Source organism: Sitodiplosis mosellana, unplaced genomic scaffold, assembly GCF_009176505.1.
Source record: "Sitodiplosis mosellana isolate CC-2019 unplaced genomic scaffold, AAFC_SMos_1.0 Smas_scaffold_6170, whole genome shotgun sequence".
NCBI classification, from domain to species: domain Eukaryota; kingdom Metazoa; phylum Arthropoda; class Insecta; order Diptera; family Cecidomyiidae; genus Sitodiplosis; species Sitodiplosis mosellana.
In genome coordinates, this window is record NW_022601411.1 from 774,011 (window position 1) to 793,934 (window position 19,924).

The 19,924-nt window shown below is 36.8% G+C and overlaps 3 protein-coding genes across 5 annotated transcripts; 2 read left to right on the forward strand and 1 right to left on the reverse strand.

Annotated features, from left to right (window-relative positions):
- On the forward strand, positions 1-6,004 carry LOC129576047 (uncharacterized). Its single transcript, XM_055460465.1, has 3 exons — positions 1-2,349; positions 2,503-2,766; positions 2,885-6,004. The coding sequence occupies exons 1-3, from the start codon at positions 255-257 to the stop codon at positions 5,620-5,622; spliced, it is 5,097 nt and encodes a 1,698-aa protein (XP_055316440.1). The 5' UTR covers positions 1-254; the 3' UTR covers positions 5,623-6,004.
- Positions 6,005-6,634: 630 nt separating this feature from the next.
- Positions 6,635-12,767, reverse strand: LOC129576048 (putative RNA-binding protein Luc7-like 1). Of its 3 annotated transcripts, none has more exons than XM_055460467.1 (5): positions 11,835-12,767; positions 10,739-10,833; positions 7,744-7,842; positions 7,162-7,593; positions 6,635-7,039 (listed from the first exon to the last, which is right to left on the reverse strand). In XM_055460467.1, exons 1-5 carry the CDS (start codon positions 11,893-11,895, stop codon positions 6,794-6,796), a joined length of 933 nt encoding a protein of 310 aa, XP_055316442.1. In that variant the 5' UTR covers positions 11,896-12,767; the 3' UTR covers positions 6,635-6,793. The 3 variants fall into 3 exon arrangements, with proteins under 3 accessions (XP_055316442.1, XP_055316444.1, XP_055316443.1); XM_055460469.1 differs by lacking the exon at positions 11,835-12,767 and adding an exon at positions 9,835-9,898; XM_055460468.1 differs by lacking the exon at positions 11,835-12,767 and having other exon boundaries at positions 7,744-9,898.
- Positions 12,768-13,097: 330 nt separating this feature from the next.
- Positions 13,098-15,287, forward strand: LOC129576049 (uncharacterized). The gene is made up of 2 exons (XM_055460470.1): positions 13,098-13,906; positions 14,579-15,287. The coding sequence occupies exons 1-2, from the start codon at positions 13,639-13,641 to the stop codon at positions 15,034-15,036; spliced, it is 726 nt and encodes a 241-aa protein (XP_055316445.1). The 5' UTR covers positions 13,098-13,638; the 3' UTR covers positions 15,037-15,287.
- The last annotated feature ends 4,637 nt before the right edge of the window (positions 15,288-19,924 follow it).

Consider the following 19,924-nt stretch of genomic DNA (forward strand, 5'->3'; position numbering starts at 1 on the left):
AATGTATGATCATTGTACACACACAAGTTGAACTTTGGCACAGAATACTTAGACTTGGATTTGTGCGTACACTCAGTCATATCTGATAAGAGCTGTAAGAGTATACATATAAGAGAAGAAGTTTCAAATGACTTCATTTTAGTAGTGGTTAAAGTTTATTCTGTTGAAGTTGAAGTTTGTGTCATTTTTCAAAAGTAAATTTAATTTAATTTAAAAAGAAAAAACATTGAATACCTGGACATTGAATCACTGCAATGGAAGTGATTTTATTTATTGTGTCGCTGTTAATATTGTCCAATTTAAAACAAATTAAAGCCAATAATCATGACTTAATGAACTCGGCGAATGATTCAGTGCAGATATTGGAGTATATAAAAGAGCAAGATGGAAATTTCATAGTTGGCAGTCAAACCGATGTTATTCTCATACTTGGTATGACTGGAAGTGGCAAAAGTACGCTCACGCAATTTTTAACAAATGTTGAATTGAACTCGGTTCCGATTGAAGGTGTACGAGGCAGTTTCCGAATTGTCGATCCAAATGACAAAATTAGTGGATTGAACACGACCACATCGAAAACAATTGTGCCAGATTTATTTACTGACGATGAAAATTGTCTCGCTTACTACGATTGTCCCGGTTTTAGCGATTCAAGAGGTGTTGAAGTTGACTTGGCAGCTACGTTTTTGATTCAAAAACTGTTAAATTTTGCCAAATCAACGAAATTAATTTTCACCGTTAGTTACACTGCACTTCAAGTTGCCATTGGTGATCGGCACGATTTTATGGATTTAGTTGGATTTGCAACGGGTCTTATTAAGAACATTGACAAATATCGAAACGCGATTGCATTGATTGTGACCAAAGTGCCAAACACTTACGACTATGAATCTGAACCACCAAAGCTAATCGACGATGAATCGGTCATCCTTGGAATTGCGACGTTTTTGAATCAAACATTGATCGAATTAAAAGCAAAATTGAATGGAACTCAGGCAGGCGATGAACGTCAAGTAATTGCCAATAAAATTCAATTCATTGACATTTTGCTTGAGAAGAAAAACGGAAAATACACACGAATCGGGATATTTCGATTGGCATACAAGGCGGGACCATTGAGCCAAATGCCACTTATACAAAAAGAGAAGCCGTATCTTGTTGATATAATTAATAAAAATCTACAATATGTACGAAAGGAATCGGATGATTTTGGTATGGTCATATCGGACAAATCAAAAGTACAAGCCCACGATTTGGTTGAAGAGACAAAGAATCAGCTTATCTATGATTTTAACATCATCAGTGCGGAAATTGAGCTATTTTTCAAGCAAAAGGAAAAACAACATTCGCACAGCTTAAGAGATTCAATTGCTGCAACCGCAGCAATTTTGAAGGATTGGTCACAAATCAGTTCATTGCAGCCACTTGAATTTCGAAACCAATTCATTGATACAACTGATGTTCTGGGCATTTCTATAGTGAGTAGCAATTTTCGAAGTTTCCTTCAATCCTTAGAACTGTTTGAATTTCTTCAAGTGCTTACCAAACGAAAACCCAACATTCCAAATGAAATCACAAATGCCATAGCCAAATTGAAAGCACGTTTGGACAATTCGCGAGCATGGTACAGTTTTCTAATTGATTTACAAGATCGTTTATCGTCGTACAGCATTCAACAGTCAACGAAAATTGACGGAACCAAACTGATGAATCTAACGATAAATGTTGAAAGTTATGAGGTTATGGTAAAAGAGCTGGATATAAAATCAGCCATTGACTCTGTCTATCCAAATAAGTATGAGACATTTCAGGACTTATTAGTAAACACATTCAAACTGAAGCTATTGCAAGCGGTTTGGAGTCAATCGATGCAAAAATTTGAACATAAGTGCAATGGTACACATTTGGTTGTGACGGGATTCAACGTACTTATCAGTGACATCGTTCCATTGGATTGCTCTCGGACAGCCAAATACATAGAAGTGTTCGCAGCAAATAAAGTGTTTCTCGATGTTGACTACAATGCAACGACTTTCAGTCAGTATGTTGCTATTGTATCACCAGTGTGGGAAATTGTGGTGATTGCACGAAACTCAAGCAGAATCATTGATTTAAGTGGTCACGATGAAGAAGGACTTGCAACAGCAGCGCGGCCAAGTAATGAATTTCCACCAGGTTCTTCCGATCGTAAAACACTCAAGTATCCACAGAGAGGTGAACACGGAGCACCGGGAAAATTAGGCGGTTCTGGCGGACAATTTTTTGCACTTGGTCGAACAATTAATGAGCCACGCATTCAGGTTTATATAAATGGTGGCAATGGAGGTTCGGGACAAGATGGAGGCAGAGGTTTGTGCAGCGATCGCAATTGGTCGCCGATTTTTTGAAGTTTGAAATGTGTATATATAAAAATCGGTAGCCGAGCCAACAAACAGCCAACGATTATATCAAATCGAGTCCAAAGCACTTCATTTTTGTATCCTCTCACTCCATTGTTTTTAGGACTAGATGGAACCAATGGACCAGATCCACCAAAAATAACGGATGTAGACCAATTGAAAAATGACCCTAGTATACATCTACATACCAGTGGTACGTCAAATGGTCCCGGCTATTATTATGAGGATTACACATTTCTTGGAGGTATGGGAGTAAGAGGCACTGATGGTGGAGATGGCGGTTGTGGAGCACCGGGTGGCTATAGTGGAAAATCATCCATATTTGCGTTTGAGAATGCTCACAATTTTGCTGAAATAAGTGGAGAAGGTAAACACACGATAGCCGTTTTTATGTAGATTTTGAATTAGCTTTGGCTCTTACCCGAGTTTTGTTTCATAATTTAGCTCTCTAATTTTGGAATTCTCTTGTGCGATATTTCACCTAGGTAAAAAGGGATCAGACGGTAAAGGTGGAATTGGTGGAAAAAAGTCATTTAATGGGCGTATAATGGACGTAAGAATAGCTTACAACAACTTTTTAGATGTTATTAAAACAGAACGTAGCCGTGAAGCTTCTTATGGTGGTTATTATGGAATTCCCAACGCCCCCGGTGAAAATGGAATAGATGGTGCAAATTGTGACGTTTTCAAGCGTAAGCCTTTCGATTTTCAAAATCCAATACAAACATACATCGATTACAAACACTTTGTTAGAGAGTATTTGGCAAACAATATCCAAGTATCGGAATTGGATATGTTCCTGGAGTATTTGAATGAAAATCAAGATCTACACGCATCGTATACAACGCTTGACTATATCGCTGAATTTAAAAGTATCGAATCGCATTACTTCAAATTGCGAAACAGGTTATCGTTCAATTCATACTACGAATCATTACGTGATCGCATGGTGAACTATAGCCGAACGCTGAATGGAAAAGCGGACGATCAAAAGGTTATCAATTGCTTATACACATCTGTATTGAGTCGACTATTTGCCATAAAATCACACTCAACCAACATTGCTGTCGTGAATTTGCTGGAATTTATGAAAATCGTCGAGACACGAATGATACGATTGCAAAAGGTGAAAAAAACCGTTTACATCAATGAAGTACGTGACGCATACAAAAGTGTATTGAACGACAAAATTGTGGCTGCAAGTGATTTGGTCCAAAAAACTGTAATCCCGCGAATCAATACTGTAATCACGGAAACTGATGCTCAGATCAAAGAGTTGCTCGGCGAAATATTTACAAAGAAGAAAACGACCGAAACGCAAATTAAACTAGCCGAAGAAAACAAAAAGAAATTGGAACAGAAAATGTTTCTTAAGACATTGTTGGGTCCATTGAAACTGGTCGCTTCAGGCTTATCGTTGATGGGGCCGCAGGGTATGATTGCTGGTGCCGCAATCGGAACGGTAACATCCGTGGCCGATACAGTGATTGATAGCACGTTGGCACTTCACAAAGTGACCGTTCCCGTTGGATTGGTAAAAGCGGAAGTGGAACGGATATCAAAGCATGCGAAACACAATTTTGAACTTCTTGACCAGCAATTGAACGATTTGTATGTTATTTTACGCACGGAAAACTGCACTGATTTGATACCAGTTGAACGAAATATGGACGCGCTAAAGGGTAATATCGCAAAAATCATGAAAAGTACGGAAATTCCAAATGCTGATCAAATGAAGCAAATTAAAAAAAGCCGTGACGAGTTAGTCAAACTAATTGAAAATACGATGAAATTTTTGGAAGATCGCAAACCCGATAGCAAAATAGCCAAACAAGCGATTGAAAAGCTGGGCTACATGAAGAACGTTCTGAAAGTTGGCGAGGTTGGAATTGAAATATACGGTCAAATTCGTGACGATCAGAATAAAATCAAAGAAGTCGACGCAACGCTCAACGAACTCAACCAACAAATGCAAGTGCTTCGACAGCATGAACAAAACGTTTACAATATCATGGTACCGCAACTCCAAATGATTGATCAATCGATTGATTTTGCTATTAAGAACTCCGAGGGAAAATCGCATGTTGAACTGGATATAAGTCGATGGTCGATTCAAAGTACATTGGGCGATGTCAAAAATCTGTTTAATCAAATGACCAAGGGTTTTATGGTTAGCGCCGATCTTGAACGATGCATTGAGAAAATCAACGAAGGCATCACGACCGTCATTGATGTATACGATCGCATCGATGAGTACACGGAAAAGGCTCAATTGGCTACATTGATAGCAGACGTTGCGGTCGGACAGAATGAAATTAAAGATTCGCATTTGGAGGACGTCCTCAAAATGGAAATAATTATCAAGTCGAATCTCGCCATTGAGCAGTACTTGGTTGGAATACAGGCAATTAAGCGGCATAAATTTCCATTTGCTCAAAATTTTCTGGACAAATTTGACTTGCAATCAAATGTAAGCATCACCGATCCCGAATTCATTGAAGGTAGGATTGCTCGAATCAGTGAATTGATCCTGAATATCAAAGAGTCAAAATCAGTACTTCAAGAAGGCGATGAATATTTGTACAGCAATTATAGTTTCACCGATAAGGAGCCATTTTACACTTGGCATTCGGTCGATTACAAAGATGATTTTGTGAATCTTCTAAATGGTGATGAAGTTACATTTAACGCCGATATTTGGGACGGTTTGAAAATGAGCGCCATCAAATTCAACAATATTTGGATAAAACTGACACTCAAGAATCAGAGTGAACAAAGTGTGTTTGACAGTGAGATTAGCCGCTTCAAGATCACATTGGAAATGATCGGCAATTGTTACTATCGTTGCTACAAGCGAATTTACTACATTTCACCCGAAAAACCAGTTAAAATCTCGTTTTCACTGGAGAGGGGACAACCAACCAAACCGAACGACATAATCAGCAAAATGAAAACGGGCGATTATTTCCTCAGTCCCTATACCACATGGAAATTTTCGTTGGAACCAAACGACAGTAACGATATCAATAAATTTAATATATTTGCAAAATTGAAAGCTTTTGCAAATAAATTGAAGGAAATCACACTAGAAGGCCACGGACAATATTTGGAAAATAAGAAAAATTTCGTCTATCAAGTTTGTAACGATCAATTGGACACATACTATAGACTTGATAGCATCGAGAATACTCCACAAAAATTTAGAAAAATAATGAATTTTTGAACTCAATCGAGATAATATCCCAAATAACCTATGAAAAGAAGAAATTTTTCTTAGAACTTGATGTTTTTTTTTAACAATTTTAATATTATTATTTTATTTTCATTGATTTTTATTTGAATAAGGCAAAAAGCTGGTTTCTCTTTTCTTATGAACATTTTGTACCTTCTACTTTCTCATTTTACATGCTGATTTTGTATGATTTTTTATAAATTAACTAAAACAAAAATGTAAATAAATATTAAGATGTACTTTGCTTAGAAATTTATAACGAATAGGATAAGACAGAAATAAGTGAAAAAAATGCTAACATCATTGAGATTTAATAAAATCACAAATCGATCAGGTAAGTTGACGTAATCGATACGTCATCAGCTTATCAAGCTATACATATACAGTTCTTGATTCATAAATAATATCAACGACCGTGGAATTGATTAGATGAAACGACGTTTGTGTGAGCTAGTTTCATCGTGAAACTTTCATATTTATCGCGAACAATATATGCAGCATACAGTATGCTCCGAGAGTCTGGACACGATCAACTCGCCCACACATGACTTAGGAATTTGCTTCACTGAATACTATTCAGTGAATAGTGCGCTTAAATGAATTTCTTGGAAAAAAATATTCTCATCAGTTTACTGACGTGAAATACTTACTTGTTATTTCTCAAAACACTTTTTGACCCAATTTCGTTTTTTCAACTGATTTTGAGGTGGTACATAAATCGCTTTCACCGATGAATGTGAATTGAAATCATGATTTTGAAGGAATGGAGTTTTTTGAAAACGACCTAAGATTCATCGTCGAAGAATGTTACCTTTCATTTAATTCGATATGGTCTATGCCAGCTTCATTCTATATATCCGATCTATACCTTAGTATTCCAGACAAATTGTCCTATTCCAGTCTGGCAGACGGACACTTTCCGAAGTGTTCCACCTAAATTCACAGCTTGTTCTAATCGTTGCAGTTTAAAATCAATTTCCAAACATAAGAAATGCCGCTCGAATTTTATTGGATTTAAATCGTTTTTGTTTTATTTTCCTTTTTAAATGTCTTAAATGTTAAATAATTCAATGTTGTGTGTTACTTTTTCCAATAATCCGGTGTAATCTGTTGTGGGTGAGTGTGTGTTTGTTGTGTGTTTCTGTGTTTGTTATGGTCCATTTCATCGTCGATCCCTGGAGTGTGAGCGTGAACGTGATCGTCGACGTGATGAATAGCTTTTGCTGCGGCTTGATCGTCCATGCCGGCGCTCTTTGCTTCGTGATCGATGCACACGAGAACGCCGATCTAATTCCCTACCACCAACATAGTAGCGACTCTTACCGTATCTTGAACTCGAACTGTCATCATAGTCACGTTCACTGCGACCCGATCGTTTCATATCATTTTTCCGTGGACCGGCCGTTTTCTGTTGCGAATAGAGCGGTCAAATCATTTAGATTAAAATGACAAAGTTGCAACTAGTTTTGGTTTGTCTAGTCGGAATGTCCAAGGGAAAAAAACGACAAAATGTGTCGACTCAATGCTCACCTCCAATTCAGCAAGCTTATCGCGTATGGCCATAAAACCTAAATGTAATTTACCACCAAAATGATCGGCTAATCGAATGTCGTTGTCATGAATGCCTAGATATGCGGAGCAAACTTCGCAAACGCGTAATTTTTGCTGTTGATAGCTGCTGGCCGGCATTGATGACCGATACTCTTGTTCAGCTTGCACTTTTTTCGCACGCAACTCATCGATTTCCGCCATTAACTGTACACTCTCTTCCACTTCGCCGGCTTCGCCGAGTGCCTCTGCTTTGGCTAATTTCTTACCAATTTCCTCGGCTAATTGATGGACAGCATTCGCTTTAACCGCCACCTCAGCCGTTAGCTCCTCTTGTGTTTCGGCCAAACGCTTTTTTGCCGCCTCCGTACGTCGATCACAATCAGCGATGAACGCTTGCAGATGCTCCATTGCCTGGTGGATGGAAAAAATGATATCGATTAGGATTTTTTTGGAGTGGAAAATTGGAAAAGTCTTTGAAATTTCAGCTCGTCTTAAACGATTTTCATTCCAATAAATTTTTTCTCTTTCAACAGAACTCAAAGTACGAAAAAAAATACTCACATCGATGTCATAGTAGTAGTCTTTGTGCTTGGCTGCCTTCTCATAGTCAGCTCGCAATGCAAGATCGTGCACCTTTGGACACTCGCCCAAATCCATGCGCTGATTTCAACAAAGATAAAATTGAGAAGAAACAGAAAGAAAGAAAAAAAGAGAGAAAAAGAAAAGATCACAATCAATATGGGCGTTCCATGCAATCGGTTTTATCGATGATAAAACGTTTTTGTTTTTACTCTTTTTTTTTTAGTAAAATGACAAAAGCTTACGCTTTTGAAATCAATTGGTTTTGTTCTTAAGTTTGGAGAAAATAGAACCAGTTCACGTGTAATTTCGGACGGACTAAAGTTCGGAAGCAATGATTTTAACTCGAGAAGAATGGAATCGATGCGGTGTGTGAGCAATAGATTGATAAATGAAGTTCAAATGTAGAAAAATGATGTTCGATGAAGCATTTGGAAATTTGAATTGACATTTTGAAGGAGCATTGACATGGAAGCTAAGAAAAGCTTAAAATTGGCTAAAGAAAGGCTCTCGGAAATTTGTGCCTAGAACGTCAAAGCAATTGACATTTCAATGCTTTTAAGTCAGTAGAACGTCAATGCTGCTAATGACATTGACGTTTTAGGCAAAAGTAACATAGGTGATTTCAGAGAGCCTTTGGATTTTTGCATTTTTTTTTGCAAATTTTCCTTTGAAAATGCAGTGGACATCGTTCGAGTGTCAAATAATATAAATTTCTTTAATTTTTTCGTCTTTTGGTGATTACAATAGAAATTGTGGCCAAAAAACCACGAAACATCGCATTCCTTCAGGATATAGTATTTTTTGTTTCTTTGAAAGAAGAATTTCTTCAGAAAATTTTTCGATCAGAAAATTTTCGTAGAAAAAGAAGTGTTCTCAATTTGAGATTCCCATGTCATTTCTTTTAAAGTAGATTGTTTTTCTTTTGCAGCAAAAGTCGGATTTTTTTCAAAAAAAAATTCATTTGGTTCTAGCTAAATCTACTTCGAACCAAAAATGCTCTCTCTCTCTCTTTCAAAGAGTATTTAGGTTTGAAAACGGCGAATCGTCTTCGGGAATCCCTTTCGAAATGTTGGAATGACTCTGTGAAATGGGATGTGAAAAAGCGAGAATCGTTCACCACGACGTGTTTGGCGTAGTCAAAGTAAAAACGCCGATTGAAACTTTAGCCCGTGCAAAAAAGACCGTTCGTGTGGTCGTATGGTCAAATCGTTCGATATACGATTTATATTTCTCCAGTTGACGGTGTGTGGCGTGAAAATCATGGCAGCAAGCCTCAATTTTTCGATTTAAATTTATTTATTTTTTAAATGTCTAAAAAAACTGATATAATTTTTTTTACCCAAAACATAGCTCAAGCTGGATGTTTTTTTATGTGTTTTTTTTGTTGGTTGGTTGTGTTTTAAACAATAATTTACTCACCAATACATAGCGCTCTACTTTCTATACAAAGTGATTTACAATGAGACACGACGGGCAGACGGAAAACTTGAAATAAATTAGCTAATCATATTTGTCTTTTTTTTCACCGTGTTTTGCGATTGGAATTTGTTTTTGTTTAATTTTTTTTTGTAGTTATTACTATAGTTGAACTAAACATCTAAATGTTTACGATAAAAAAAAGGTGTTTTTCAATGTAAGAATCTGAACGGATTCAAGGGTCGCACGTGTAATGCTTGGTTTGAAGTGCGATTGAAAAGAAAAACCAAAATAATAAAAAAAGAAGATGTCCATGATGATGGACCAAAAACAATGACTCAATACATTGAATCCCATGGAAAAACCAATTTAGCAAACGCGAAAATAATAATTAATTGATAAAATAAAAAAAGAATTGACGAATAACTTTATGTTTTATTTAAAAAATGACTTTAATAGATTGGCTTTCGGTCGTTGAAAGCCATCTATTATACTGTGCAGCCAGTTTTTTTCGCTCTCGCTTTTTGTCTCAGCAGCTTTGATTTAATTTGTAATTTTGTTGCTTTTTTTTTGGTTTGTTTGTAGAAATTTGTTTGATTTGTGTTTTGTTTTTGTTTATTAATTGTGTTTAATACGTACGTCAATTGTACTTACAAATACGCCTACAACAACACACAATTTTCTATCCTCATCTTAACAGAAAAAGCGCAGGCATTTTCTGAAAATTACATCGGTAACACAATAGATGTTAAAGAAGCGAATCAGAAATATCCAGTCGAAGATTTGTTTTTGTAGTAAATTTGGTTGCAATTGTTTTCTTCTTTTTAAACCAAAATTTGTCTACGTTGTTCTACCCTTTCTATGTATTCATTCAAAACCGAAAATGTGTAAATTGTACAAGGCATGTTTTGTTTGACTCATACTAGCAAAAAACCTAACCGTACCAAGCCCTGTTGAAGTGAATCACTGATTATTTGAGTGAACACACTGTTTTGATAGAGAGAATTGGCCCTATTGAAAAACAGATGTGTTTGAATACTGACTCGAAAAGAAAAAAAAACCTGACGACGACAAGACGAACGACTCATTAACTCTCTATACGAACAGTTTTCTCAACGATTAACTCTCTAGAAAACCTCAACTGATAATAACAGAAAAAACAAAATATGAAAATATCCAAAATCAACAGCGATAGCAATTAAATAGAAAAATAATAACAGACTCAGCATACAAACTGATTGTTGACCCCAGTTCAGGGTGGAATTTCATGAAATTCTCCTAAAATCTTTCAAATACCCTACTTTTGCAACGAAAAAAAAAATCGTCAATTTTTTTCTATAAACGATACTTCTCCCTAATTCAAGAGATACCTCCCTTCATTCATTTGAATAAAAATTTACTCATTTTTTTTATAATTTCTTTATCAACACCATTCTTAAAATATGAATGACTAGTTCGAAGCACATTTAAAAAAGAAAATTTGTTATAAAGGGAGGAAAAAAGAAGAAAAACAAGTATGAAATGGGGTAAATGGTTCAAGAGAGATTATTTAACTTACCGTTGATGCTAGAATTTCATGTGGGCAACATTCAAGTAGAAAGCTTTTACATACTTTTGGGTCGTTAAACTTCAACGTGAATCGATCACCTTCTCCTGTGTGGGTGATTAAAACAATGATGATGATGATGATGTGGATGATGACAAAAGATACAATTCCACAGCCGAACCAAAATGTCGGATTCGCAAGAAAAATGAGCAGTCAAACCAAAATGAGAAGAAAAAAATATGAATTAAAATTAAAGAAGTCTTGAAATAAACAAATTTTATTGATTGATTGATATTTATTATTAGTCGAAGCTATTTTGGTGTTGAAATGAATAATTGTTATCAAATTTATGCTCACAAATTTCAATAAATAATTGGAATGAGAATAATTGAATTTTTCAACTAAACCGTATTTTGTGTTTGACTTAACGATATTTGTGTGCCTCAAAATAGAAAAAATCACTCAATTTGCAATCGACCAGATCACTTATTGACTCTTTGGTTGCATATTAAATGAAAAACAGAAAGCGTTGACTCAAAGCCGTTGAGTATTCAATAGGAAATTGATTGCTTTTCAAACCAGAATCGGAATTTATTATGGGAATAAATCATAAACAGGGCTTGATAAATCACAGAAACTAAATCAATTCACAAAATTTTCGTCATGTTTTTTATATAACTGACCACCTTAGACCAAATCGCAGAGCACTCTGAAGAATAGTGAATAAATTGAGTAAAAAACGGAGATTCTTCTATTTTCTCTTTTTCTGGCAAAGAAGATTCTTCTTGGGAGAATGAGTTTTTTAAACTTAAAAAAGCGTGACTTTTTCTCGGTTCAATTTTTTTTTTTTTAATTGTCGAATGAACGAACAAGCGTCCATTTCAAAAATTATGAATGATTTTGTTGCTTGTCGAATATTATGAATTGATGCGGCTTAAGAAGGTAAAATCCGTATTAAAATTTGATTGCAAATAAAATAGCGCTCGATAAATCAGATTTTGCATTAAATTCGCAATATTTTGAATCGATTGAAAAAACAACACACGGAGAACAACCACACAAACATGAAAAAAATTGTTTCAATAAGAAGAAAAAAAAAATGTCTTACCGTTTCTCGATGTTCCCATGAGCTGGTCGAGCATGGCTCGCATTTGATCCGTAGCCGTCATAATTGCGAATTGTTATTAAAAAATTGTGATAAGTAAAATTCTTCAGCACGATATTTAGTTGACGTTTGGATAGATTTGATTTGACGTTTTGAAAGTGATGTTGTCGTTCGTGGTTGCAAAGTTGTCGTTGAAATGAGATACGATGGAAACGAAATTGAGATCGACGAAATGAAAAAAACGAAGCAACGAAAAAAAAACTGGATATTCTGGCCACAAAAAGTTGAAATCGAGGGGCCGATGGATATGTTTCGGTGGCGTGCACTTTTTTGCCGCACGTCTTTCGTTCGTACACACTCGTCTCTGTCTGTGTGTCAAAATTCAATCAGTATTTTATCTCAATTGCATCGATTTGGTGCAAATCGAATTTCAATTTAACAAAAAAAAAACTAATTTCCCGAAAGAAAAAAAAGTGATTCGTGTCGCGTGCTTCAAGATGAGATGCAAGAAAAAACTAAACGAAACAACACACACACGAGAAAGAGAAAGAGCGAATGTTTTTTTTTTGTCGAAGCCACTATCAACAATTAGTAGACAACAGCAATGGCGGACGCAATATTCCACACACAAAAATTATCGGTTCTCGTTTGCATATAGACGAACAGGCTACACTAAATTCGGGTCGCAGACTCTCTGCAAAACGATCCGCATCAAATATTGATGCAATTTATGCGATACAGTCGATTCAATTTTCAATTTAACTCAACATTTAATTTGTGTGGACGCGGTTTTTAATCAAGAAAAATGAGAATTAATGGATTCTGCCACCAAAATGAGAGAAAGTATTTTTTTTTCGGTTCTGTTGGGTCTTTACACAGTCGACGTACTTGTATTATGCAGTTAATATGGCTATTGTCTCAGTTTGACAGGTAACAATGTCGCACAATTACTCATTTGACATTTGCCATTTTGCGTCTAAAAGTGTCTAAGCATGGTGTTTGCCATGGGCAAAATTTGGGGAAAAAATTGCTTTTTTGATGTGGAAATTTTTTATTTTCATTCAATTGAAAAATATCGAAGAAGTTTTCAAATTTTTCCAATTTTTTCACATCGATTCAACATCGTTATTTCTGATTTCGATTGCCATTCACAGCGGCTCCATCTCGTTTCCAATGAGCTAACTACTGTTTGCCAAACGAGTGTTCAAATTTGGCAGTTCTCGCTTGAGCAATGCGATGCGCGCCATCTTTTTCGGTCGTCACACACAGCCGAAGGAGCGAACGAACAACGGAAAAAAAATTGTTCGGTACGAACTTAAGAAATCAAAACAAACCAAATGTCAATGTATGGATTTTTTTTTCTGTTCGCTTGTGTCGATTGCTTTTTTTCAGTTCTTCTTCAGTGTTAATGTTTGCGTAGCCCATTTGCATATACTTGCTGCTATTTTCTGTTTGTTTGAGAAGAAGCGACAAAAAAGGAACATTAATAAGAGAAAATTAATAAAGATTTTTTTTTGTTTCGTATGGTTTAAAGAGACAGAGGCGTGCGCGACACACGAAATTCCATCGCTGGCTTTGGATTCGACTAAACTGCGTCGCAATAGAAAAACGCACCATTCCAACGTGATACTGAATGAACATAGGACGAATTTTTGCTTAGTTTTGGTGCTAAAGAATTGATTCGACGTGAACGGAGTTTTGTTGACTGGAATTTTGACGTGTTTGGCAGTAAAACCCAAATCCAGTGTGTTCGGAAGTGTGTGGAAATAAAAGTGTTTGTACTGCGAGTTTTAAACGGCAAATTGAAATGTCGATACCGCAAATATTGCTAACAGCTGCAGGTTCGGCACCAACTCCTGTCATATCGCCGAATTCCAGGAGATTACAGCCACCCGATCCGATGGCAACGGCCAAAGAGAATATACGCGAACGACTCAATATGCACGTGAAAAAACGCATTCAACAAGAGATTTACCCAATATCACCGCCAACTTCAACACATCACTATCCAGACCATTATCTTGACAGAGGTGTGGCATCGTCACTCAAACCAACCTATCCATTTTTAATGTCAGGTAATGCCACATACGACGTTAAACAAGAATGTTGATTTTTGTTGTTGTTGTTGTTGTTCAACGCACGTCATTGCAAATTCACACGTGAAGCTAATTCTGTTGCTTGAGATTAAGCTGGTTCTTTGTGTCGAAGTGAAGTGGAGTGGTTGTTGTTGTTTCAATGAAGCTGGTTCAGAATAAGAGCTTCAATTTATTCAATCTTCTTTGGATTCAATAGATTCATCAATGCAGAATGACTTTCATTCAAGCGAATGAGTGTTTATTTTGAATTGAGCCATTTTTTTATCGTTTCAATTTGAAAATTGTAAGTGATAAAATTCATTCAAGACGATTTAAATTGAATGAAGTCTATTTTTGGAAGGTATCACCATATCCGCAGATTCAAGTATGTTCTTCCCAATTTTCCATCGTGTTTTTCCGAAATTGAAAAATATTCATTTATTTTATTTATTTCATTGACACAAATATTTCTTCGGAAAAAAAAAGTTTCATGGCCTCTCTCAGCTTCATTGGGCAAAATGCACTTAAAACTATTCAAATTGTGCGACATTTTAGCGACAACAGCCTCAAGTTCGCAAACAGAGAATTAAAATGAATCAAAAATGAATAAAATTAAGCTTCAACTTCTATTATTTTACTACTAACCCGCCCCGTATATTCTCCCCATTCCAGGTGCATCAAGTCAAGTGTCACCAGTGGTGGTATTTGCAAATTCCTGCATTTCCGTTGCGTCTGATTACACTCAAAATTCCGGTCGAACGATACCAATTCCGCAGATTGAGCGTCAATCGTCGAAAAGCAAGCAACAGCCCAAGAAAGTGACGAAGAAAAAGAAGGCTGGTGGCAATAAGAAGAAGACAAAACAAGTGGATGCAAATCAATACGCCGAGAATTTGATGATGAACACGAAATTCTCCGATGACAGCAACGATTTTCATGACCGAAATGACAGTTCAATGAACGGCTGTCCATCACCCCAAACCAATGGAGATTCTCCACCGATTCCATCCGATAAAAATGACCAGAAACTCGCTAACACACCCGACATCCTATCGATGGTGCTGAGTCTCAAGAAAAACGCACTCATGCACGATCCATATGTCATTCAGTTTCTGTCCGCAATTCGGTAGCATTCAACCATCTACGATGACTTCCACTCATCATGAAATGCTCTCACTTTATTTGATTGTCCAATGACAACTTACGTGTTTGGTCCACTACCTTTGTATTAATGCAATTTATCTTTTGTTCTAAGAATCCAAAGCAATATGAAGAAGACATCACTTGTTTATGAAACTCTATTGCATTTATTTTTAGGTTATATTTGTGTAAAATTATATGTACAAGCAAATCAAATACATTGAAGAGCTATACTAACAAATCGATTGCTGGTTAGTCATTTTTTTTTTGAATATTTCAGGCATAGGGAACAAGTATATTTGTGCTTACTGTTCGTATTTGTATCGCAACAGCGATAATATCGACGCGATGTGACGTAGTTCCAAGGTTTCTGCCGATTTTTGTTGGTTGGTTTTTCTTTTTTCCTCTTTTTTCCTCTTTTTTCATATTTTAAATGCTTTTCCACGATTTTCATGGTATGCAATACGAAATTTACTTTCAATCCCACTCAATGCAAAAACAAAGTCAAATAACGCTCCATAATCCTCGTCGGTTTGAATTGATTCATGAAAGAATATTACGCAGATCCGAACATATTTGCTTTAGGTAAGTCCAATCGCTTTCGTAATTTGAATTCCAGACAAAAGTCTGTTCTTTACTGAAAACAATCTCTTTTCACTGAAATCATGTAGAATTTTAATCAGAGAGTATATTTTAGCTGCTGAACAGGCCTGAGCTGAGCTGAATTTGCTGTTTCAGGCGCCTGAAGCATTATTTTAACGCGTTCACGGTGGAAAATTTTTCATTGCTATTTTGCACCGTGAACGTGTTTATATAATGTTTCAGGCGCTTGAAACGGCAAATTCAGCTCAGCTCAGCTCAGCTCAGAAATAAACAATCAAAAGGAAAAATACACTCTCTGATGCTATGTATTATGTATCCTTTCGCATGAGTTGTAAACTGCTCAATCTGAATGCATTCACCATCGAAGTAGGGGATGCTATGCACCAGAACACATACCTATAGTACATTTATACGAACAGTTTTCAATAATTTACATTTATGTACTTGCAAGTACTTATGGCTTGGAAAACAATGTGATTTGATATGCTGCGAGTTTTTGTAGATTTTTTTTTTTGCTGACTATACCAAAAAGTCGTCTATGCCAAAATAAAAAGCAAATAAGTTGTTGTGGAATAAATTTTTGACCAGTACACAATTACATGGAAGAGAAGAGACAACAGAATAGAAACCGGGAAACGGTTGTTGTTGAACAAAGTTACCTTGTACGAGATAATAAACAGAATGAATAGAAAATATGAAGAGACACTCAACAAATATTTGAACGCGTGTTCTGAAAAACGACATCAATGTTAGGCTTACATTGTTAGCTCAGGCGCTTACGTTTGGAAATATGTGGCCTAGATGCGAAAAATGAGCGATTTTCGTGGATCCACTGATTTTTTGTTTATATTTAACATAACGATAGCTAAAATTTGTTTATGTTCAACTTGAAAGCAGCAGCTGCTCAGCTGAATAGATATGATAGTTATCAGCAAACAAATATTGTGAACAGTGTTCAATGAACATAAAACCAGCGGCTGATCAGCAGAGCAGTGCCAAAATGAATAAGGATGTGTTGATGATAATTGCTGTGTTCCGTTTTGAATGCTTCATACCAGTTTTATCATGAAACTTTTATGTCGACACAGGAATCAGTAAATATGTGAGCAAAAACATAGAAAAGCAATACCATGAATCGACATCACTTTTCTCCATTGACACACTTTTTTCCATGTAGAACATTTTCTCTTGATCAACAAATCACATCAGTTCTCTCTTCTTCAAGTTGATGACATCAACAAAACACAATCGGCCAGGATTTTTTGCTGATATAACGAAATTCAAGATCGAAACGATGCACAAATCAGAACAATCACCGAATCATTATTATGTCAACAAAAACAAAGAGCATTTGAAGTCCATTAGTGCTGGCGATCGGTCATTGTGTTGCAACTCGAAGAAAAATGAACACAGTGTGCGTTGCACACAACAGCACTATATACACAGGATAGCATGTTGAATGTGAATCCATCATAACAGAGGAGTAAGCTGTACATTTAGTGTTGAGTTGATGTTACATCAACCTATAGAAAGGCGATTGTATGTATGTGTGAGTGTGTCTAACGATCCAACCGCTACTGTTCGCCAACTGAGCAATCGACATAAGCCAAAACTAAGACGGCATTTGAATCTCGTTGTGAATACAATCATTTCAGAGGAGGACAACAAGGAAATTGCAACGAAATCCGAACAGTGCAACGTAATCGAGAAAAATCAGAAAGATTGTCGCTAAATTCCATCGATTTTTGTTTTTTGGCAGGAAGGTAATTGAATTTTTGCGAATATTTTCGGTTTTTTTGCGCCAAATACCTTCTCAAAATTGACTAGTTTCAATGTTCAGAGGAGTTCTTTTGATCTCTGTTTGGTGATGAATAATAATAGACAATAATAAATATTGTAATAATCGTCGAATTTCATGCATTTTCATGATTCACTTGATCAATTTGCCAAGCCTAGACTATGATGATGTTTTTTGCGTTCTTTTTTTCAGAATTCGCACATTGTTGTAATCGCGATTGACATTGGTCGAAAAATGGCTCCATCAAAGAAGAAACGAATGCGAGCTCAAACGTCACGAGAGGAAAGTCCGAAAGAGAAAAAGCCAAAAGTGGAAAAAGTTAAAGATTCTCCAAATAACGCAACGCCTGAAGAATTGCACGGTGAACCGAAACCAACGTTCATGTCACTGAATGACGACTGTTGTTTTGGGATTTTTGAACGATTGTCATTGAATAGTCTGTGCTCGGTCAGCCAGACATGTACCCGATTTCAACGATTGGCCGCTGATGTCTTGGCACGTCGACACAACAAAGTGATGATCATCGACGCCGTGACAGACGATGGATCTTTGAGCATTGGCCCAGCGAATCAGCGATATGTCAAATGTTTTGCGAACCAAATGGCAAATGTGACACTCGACAAAGTTTGCACGGATAAAGCGGCACTAGAGAAATTCAGCGCGATGTGCAAGGAAAATCGATCATCGATAAAAGAACTTCGATTTGAAAATGGAACTACCGGTCTGAATGAGTTGCATGGTAGCACAATTGCTGACATTGCTCAAGGCGTTGAACGAGTGACATTTGCAAACGTGCGCATTGACGGTGATTTGAACCGAGTCATGTTGAATTTGATGCCAAACCTGACGGAACTGACGCTGTGGAAAGTTTTCAACGAGCCAAGCGATGACGACAATATCAACTGGATGGAGCAAACATATTCGAACCTGAAATACTTTGCATGGCATTTGGACCGTGAAATCCCAATCGACAAACTCAAACGATTCCTTCAAGCCAATCCAAGCATCAGCAATTTGTCATTGTTGTCAAAGTCACAAGAAACGATTGAAAAATTGTTCGACGAACGAATTTATGTTGACCAGTTGTTCTTCGACGTGCCAGCAAATATTGTGGCAGCATTTGATGCCTTACAACGGTCATGCAGTCAGCAACTTATCAAACGTTTGCATTTGAAATTCGCTGACTCAGTTCGTGCTCATCTCTGTCGCAATTCGAATGGACTTGTATCACTCGCACCATACGTTGAAGGTCTGTACTTCGAACGGAATGACATCGGTCCGTCGCTTACCAAACTCATCACCACATTCGAACATTTGAAGTCGTTGCAGTGCAACATCCTAGGGGAATTTAACTCTTACGAGTTCAGCATGTTTTTTGCCAGTTTGCTTGATTCGCGGGAGTTCGACGCGTTCCTTGTACGTACTGACGCGCACGGTCACAAGTTTACACAAGTTTGTTTATGGTTTTGCGCGTTTTTCAAGTTGTTATTTGACAATTAAAACGCGTTTCAAGCTAAAAATCGGTTGTTTACGTGTATAAAGATTTTTCACATCCTTTCCAAAAGTTCAAAGATTTATATAATTATAAAATGGACAAAGGAAATATTTTTAAAGAGCTGGAGAAAGTGTTGAAGAAAAAGTTAATCCAGATATAATAAATGGAACGACTGATGTGTGCGCGTCGTCCAGCTACAAGTTTGCACACGAACTCGCGCGCGTTCGCTCATGTTGTTTTAATACGGAACTTGTCAACTGAGTGGAATCATGCAAGTTCTCTGGTGAATGTAACAATTTCGTGCGCGTTTATATCATTTTTTTACAAGTTTTCACGTAGTTAAATCCCCCTAGGCAACATCTCGGGAAAAATCGACCAGTTGGCTGATATCAAGAAATTGGAAGAAGTTTTCGTTTATTGGTCGGTGAACTACATCAATTTTGGTGCATATCTCAAAGCATTGCGCAGTTTTGCCAGCCGTTCACCCCGCCTGAAGAAGATTTATCTGCGCAACAACTCACGACAATTCGCAAATTTCGAATTTGCTAACTTGAATGGACTACGACGCAAACTGGCCAAAGCAAACAAGCTGAAGATTTTCTTCAAAACGGATGAAACCAAAGCCACTGGTCCATTTCAATTCAAGCGAGAATTTGACATGATTGAACCGGTACGTGTGGAAACGGAAATCGTCAACAATCCCCTGATCAATGAATACCTCACAACAATTCCACTGGCGCAACACTTCAAAGATCGGTTCGAGAACTCCGATTACGATTCGGTTTCGAGTGGTTCTTTCAGCGGTTCGGATTCGGACGATTATGAACGTTACAAAGATCGCAAACGTGAGGCACGCTGGATGTCACGCAAATATGGACGAGATTGGTATAAAATGTTCTAATCGAAAAAGGAAATTCAGTCAATAATAAAAAAAAACTCAATGAAGCAGCGGACTTGTCGGCACACTCGTAGATTTAGCATT

What these genes read in the sequence shown, in the direction of transcription:
- LOC129576047 (XM_055460465.1), top strand. Translation starts at nt 255, where the DNA reads ATGGAAGTGATTTTATTTATTGTGTCGCTGTTAATATTGTCCAATTTA. An exon ending in GGGACAAGATGGAGGCAGAG is followed by an intron (nt 2,350 to 2,502) that starts GTTTGTGCAGCG and finishes CATTGTTTTTAG; the next exon opens with GACTAGATGGAACCAATGGA. An exon ending in TGCTGAAATAAGTGGAGAAG is followed by an intron (nt 2,767 to 2,884) that starts GTAAACACACGA and finishes TATTTCACCTAG; the next exon opens with GTAAAAAGGGATCAGACGGT.
- LOC129576048 (XM_055460467.1), bottom strand. Translation starts at nt 11,895, where the DNA reads ATGACGGCTACGGATCAAATGCGAGCCATGCTCGACCAGCTCATGGGA. An exon ending in CATGGGAACATCGAGAAACG is followed by an intron (nt 10,834 to 11,834) that starts GTAAGACATTTT and finishes TCACCCACACAG; the next exon opens with GAGAAGGTGATCGATTCACG. An exon ending in ATAAGCTTGCTGAATTGGAG is followed by an intron (nt 7,040 to 7,161) that starts GTGAGCATTGAG and finishes TATTCGCAACAG; the next exon opens with AAAACGGCCGGTCCACGGAA.
- LOC129576049 (XM_055460470.1), top strand. Translation starts at nt 13,639, where the DNA reads ATGTCGATACCGCAAATATTGCTAACAGCTGCAGGTTCGGCACCAACT. An exon ending in CTATCCATTTTTAATGTCAG is followed by an intron (nt 13,907 to 14,578) that starts GTAATGCCACAT and finishes TCCCCATTCCAG; the next exon opens with GTGCATCAAGTCAAGTGTCA.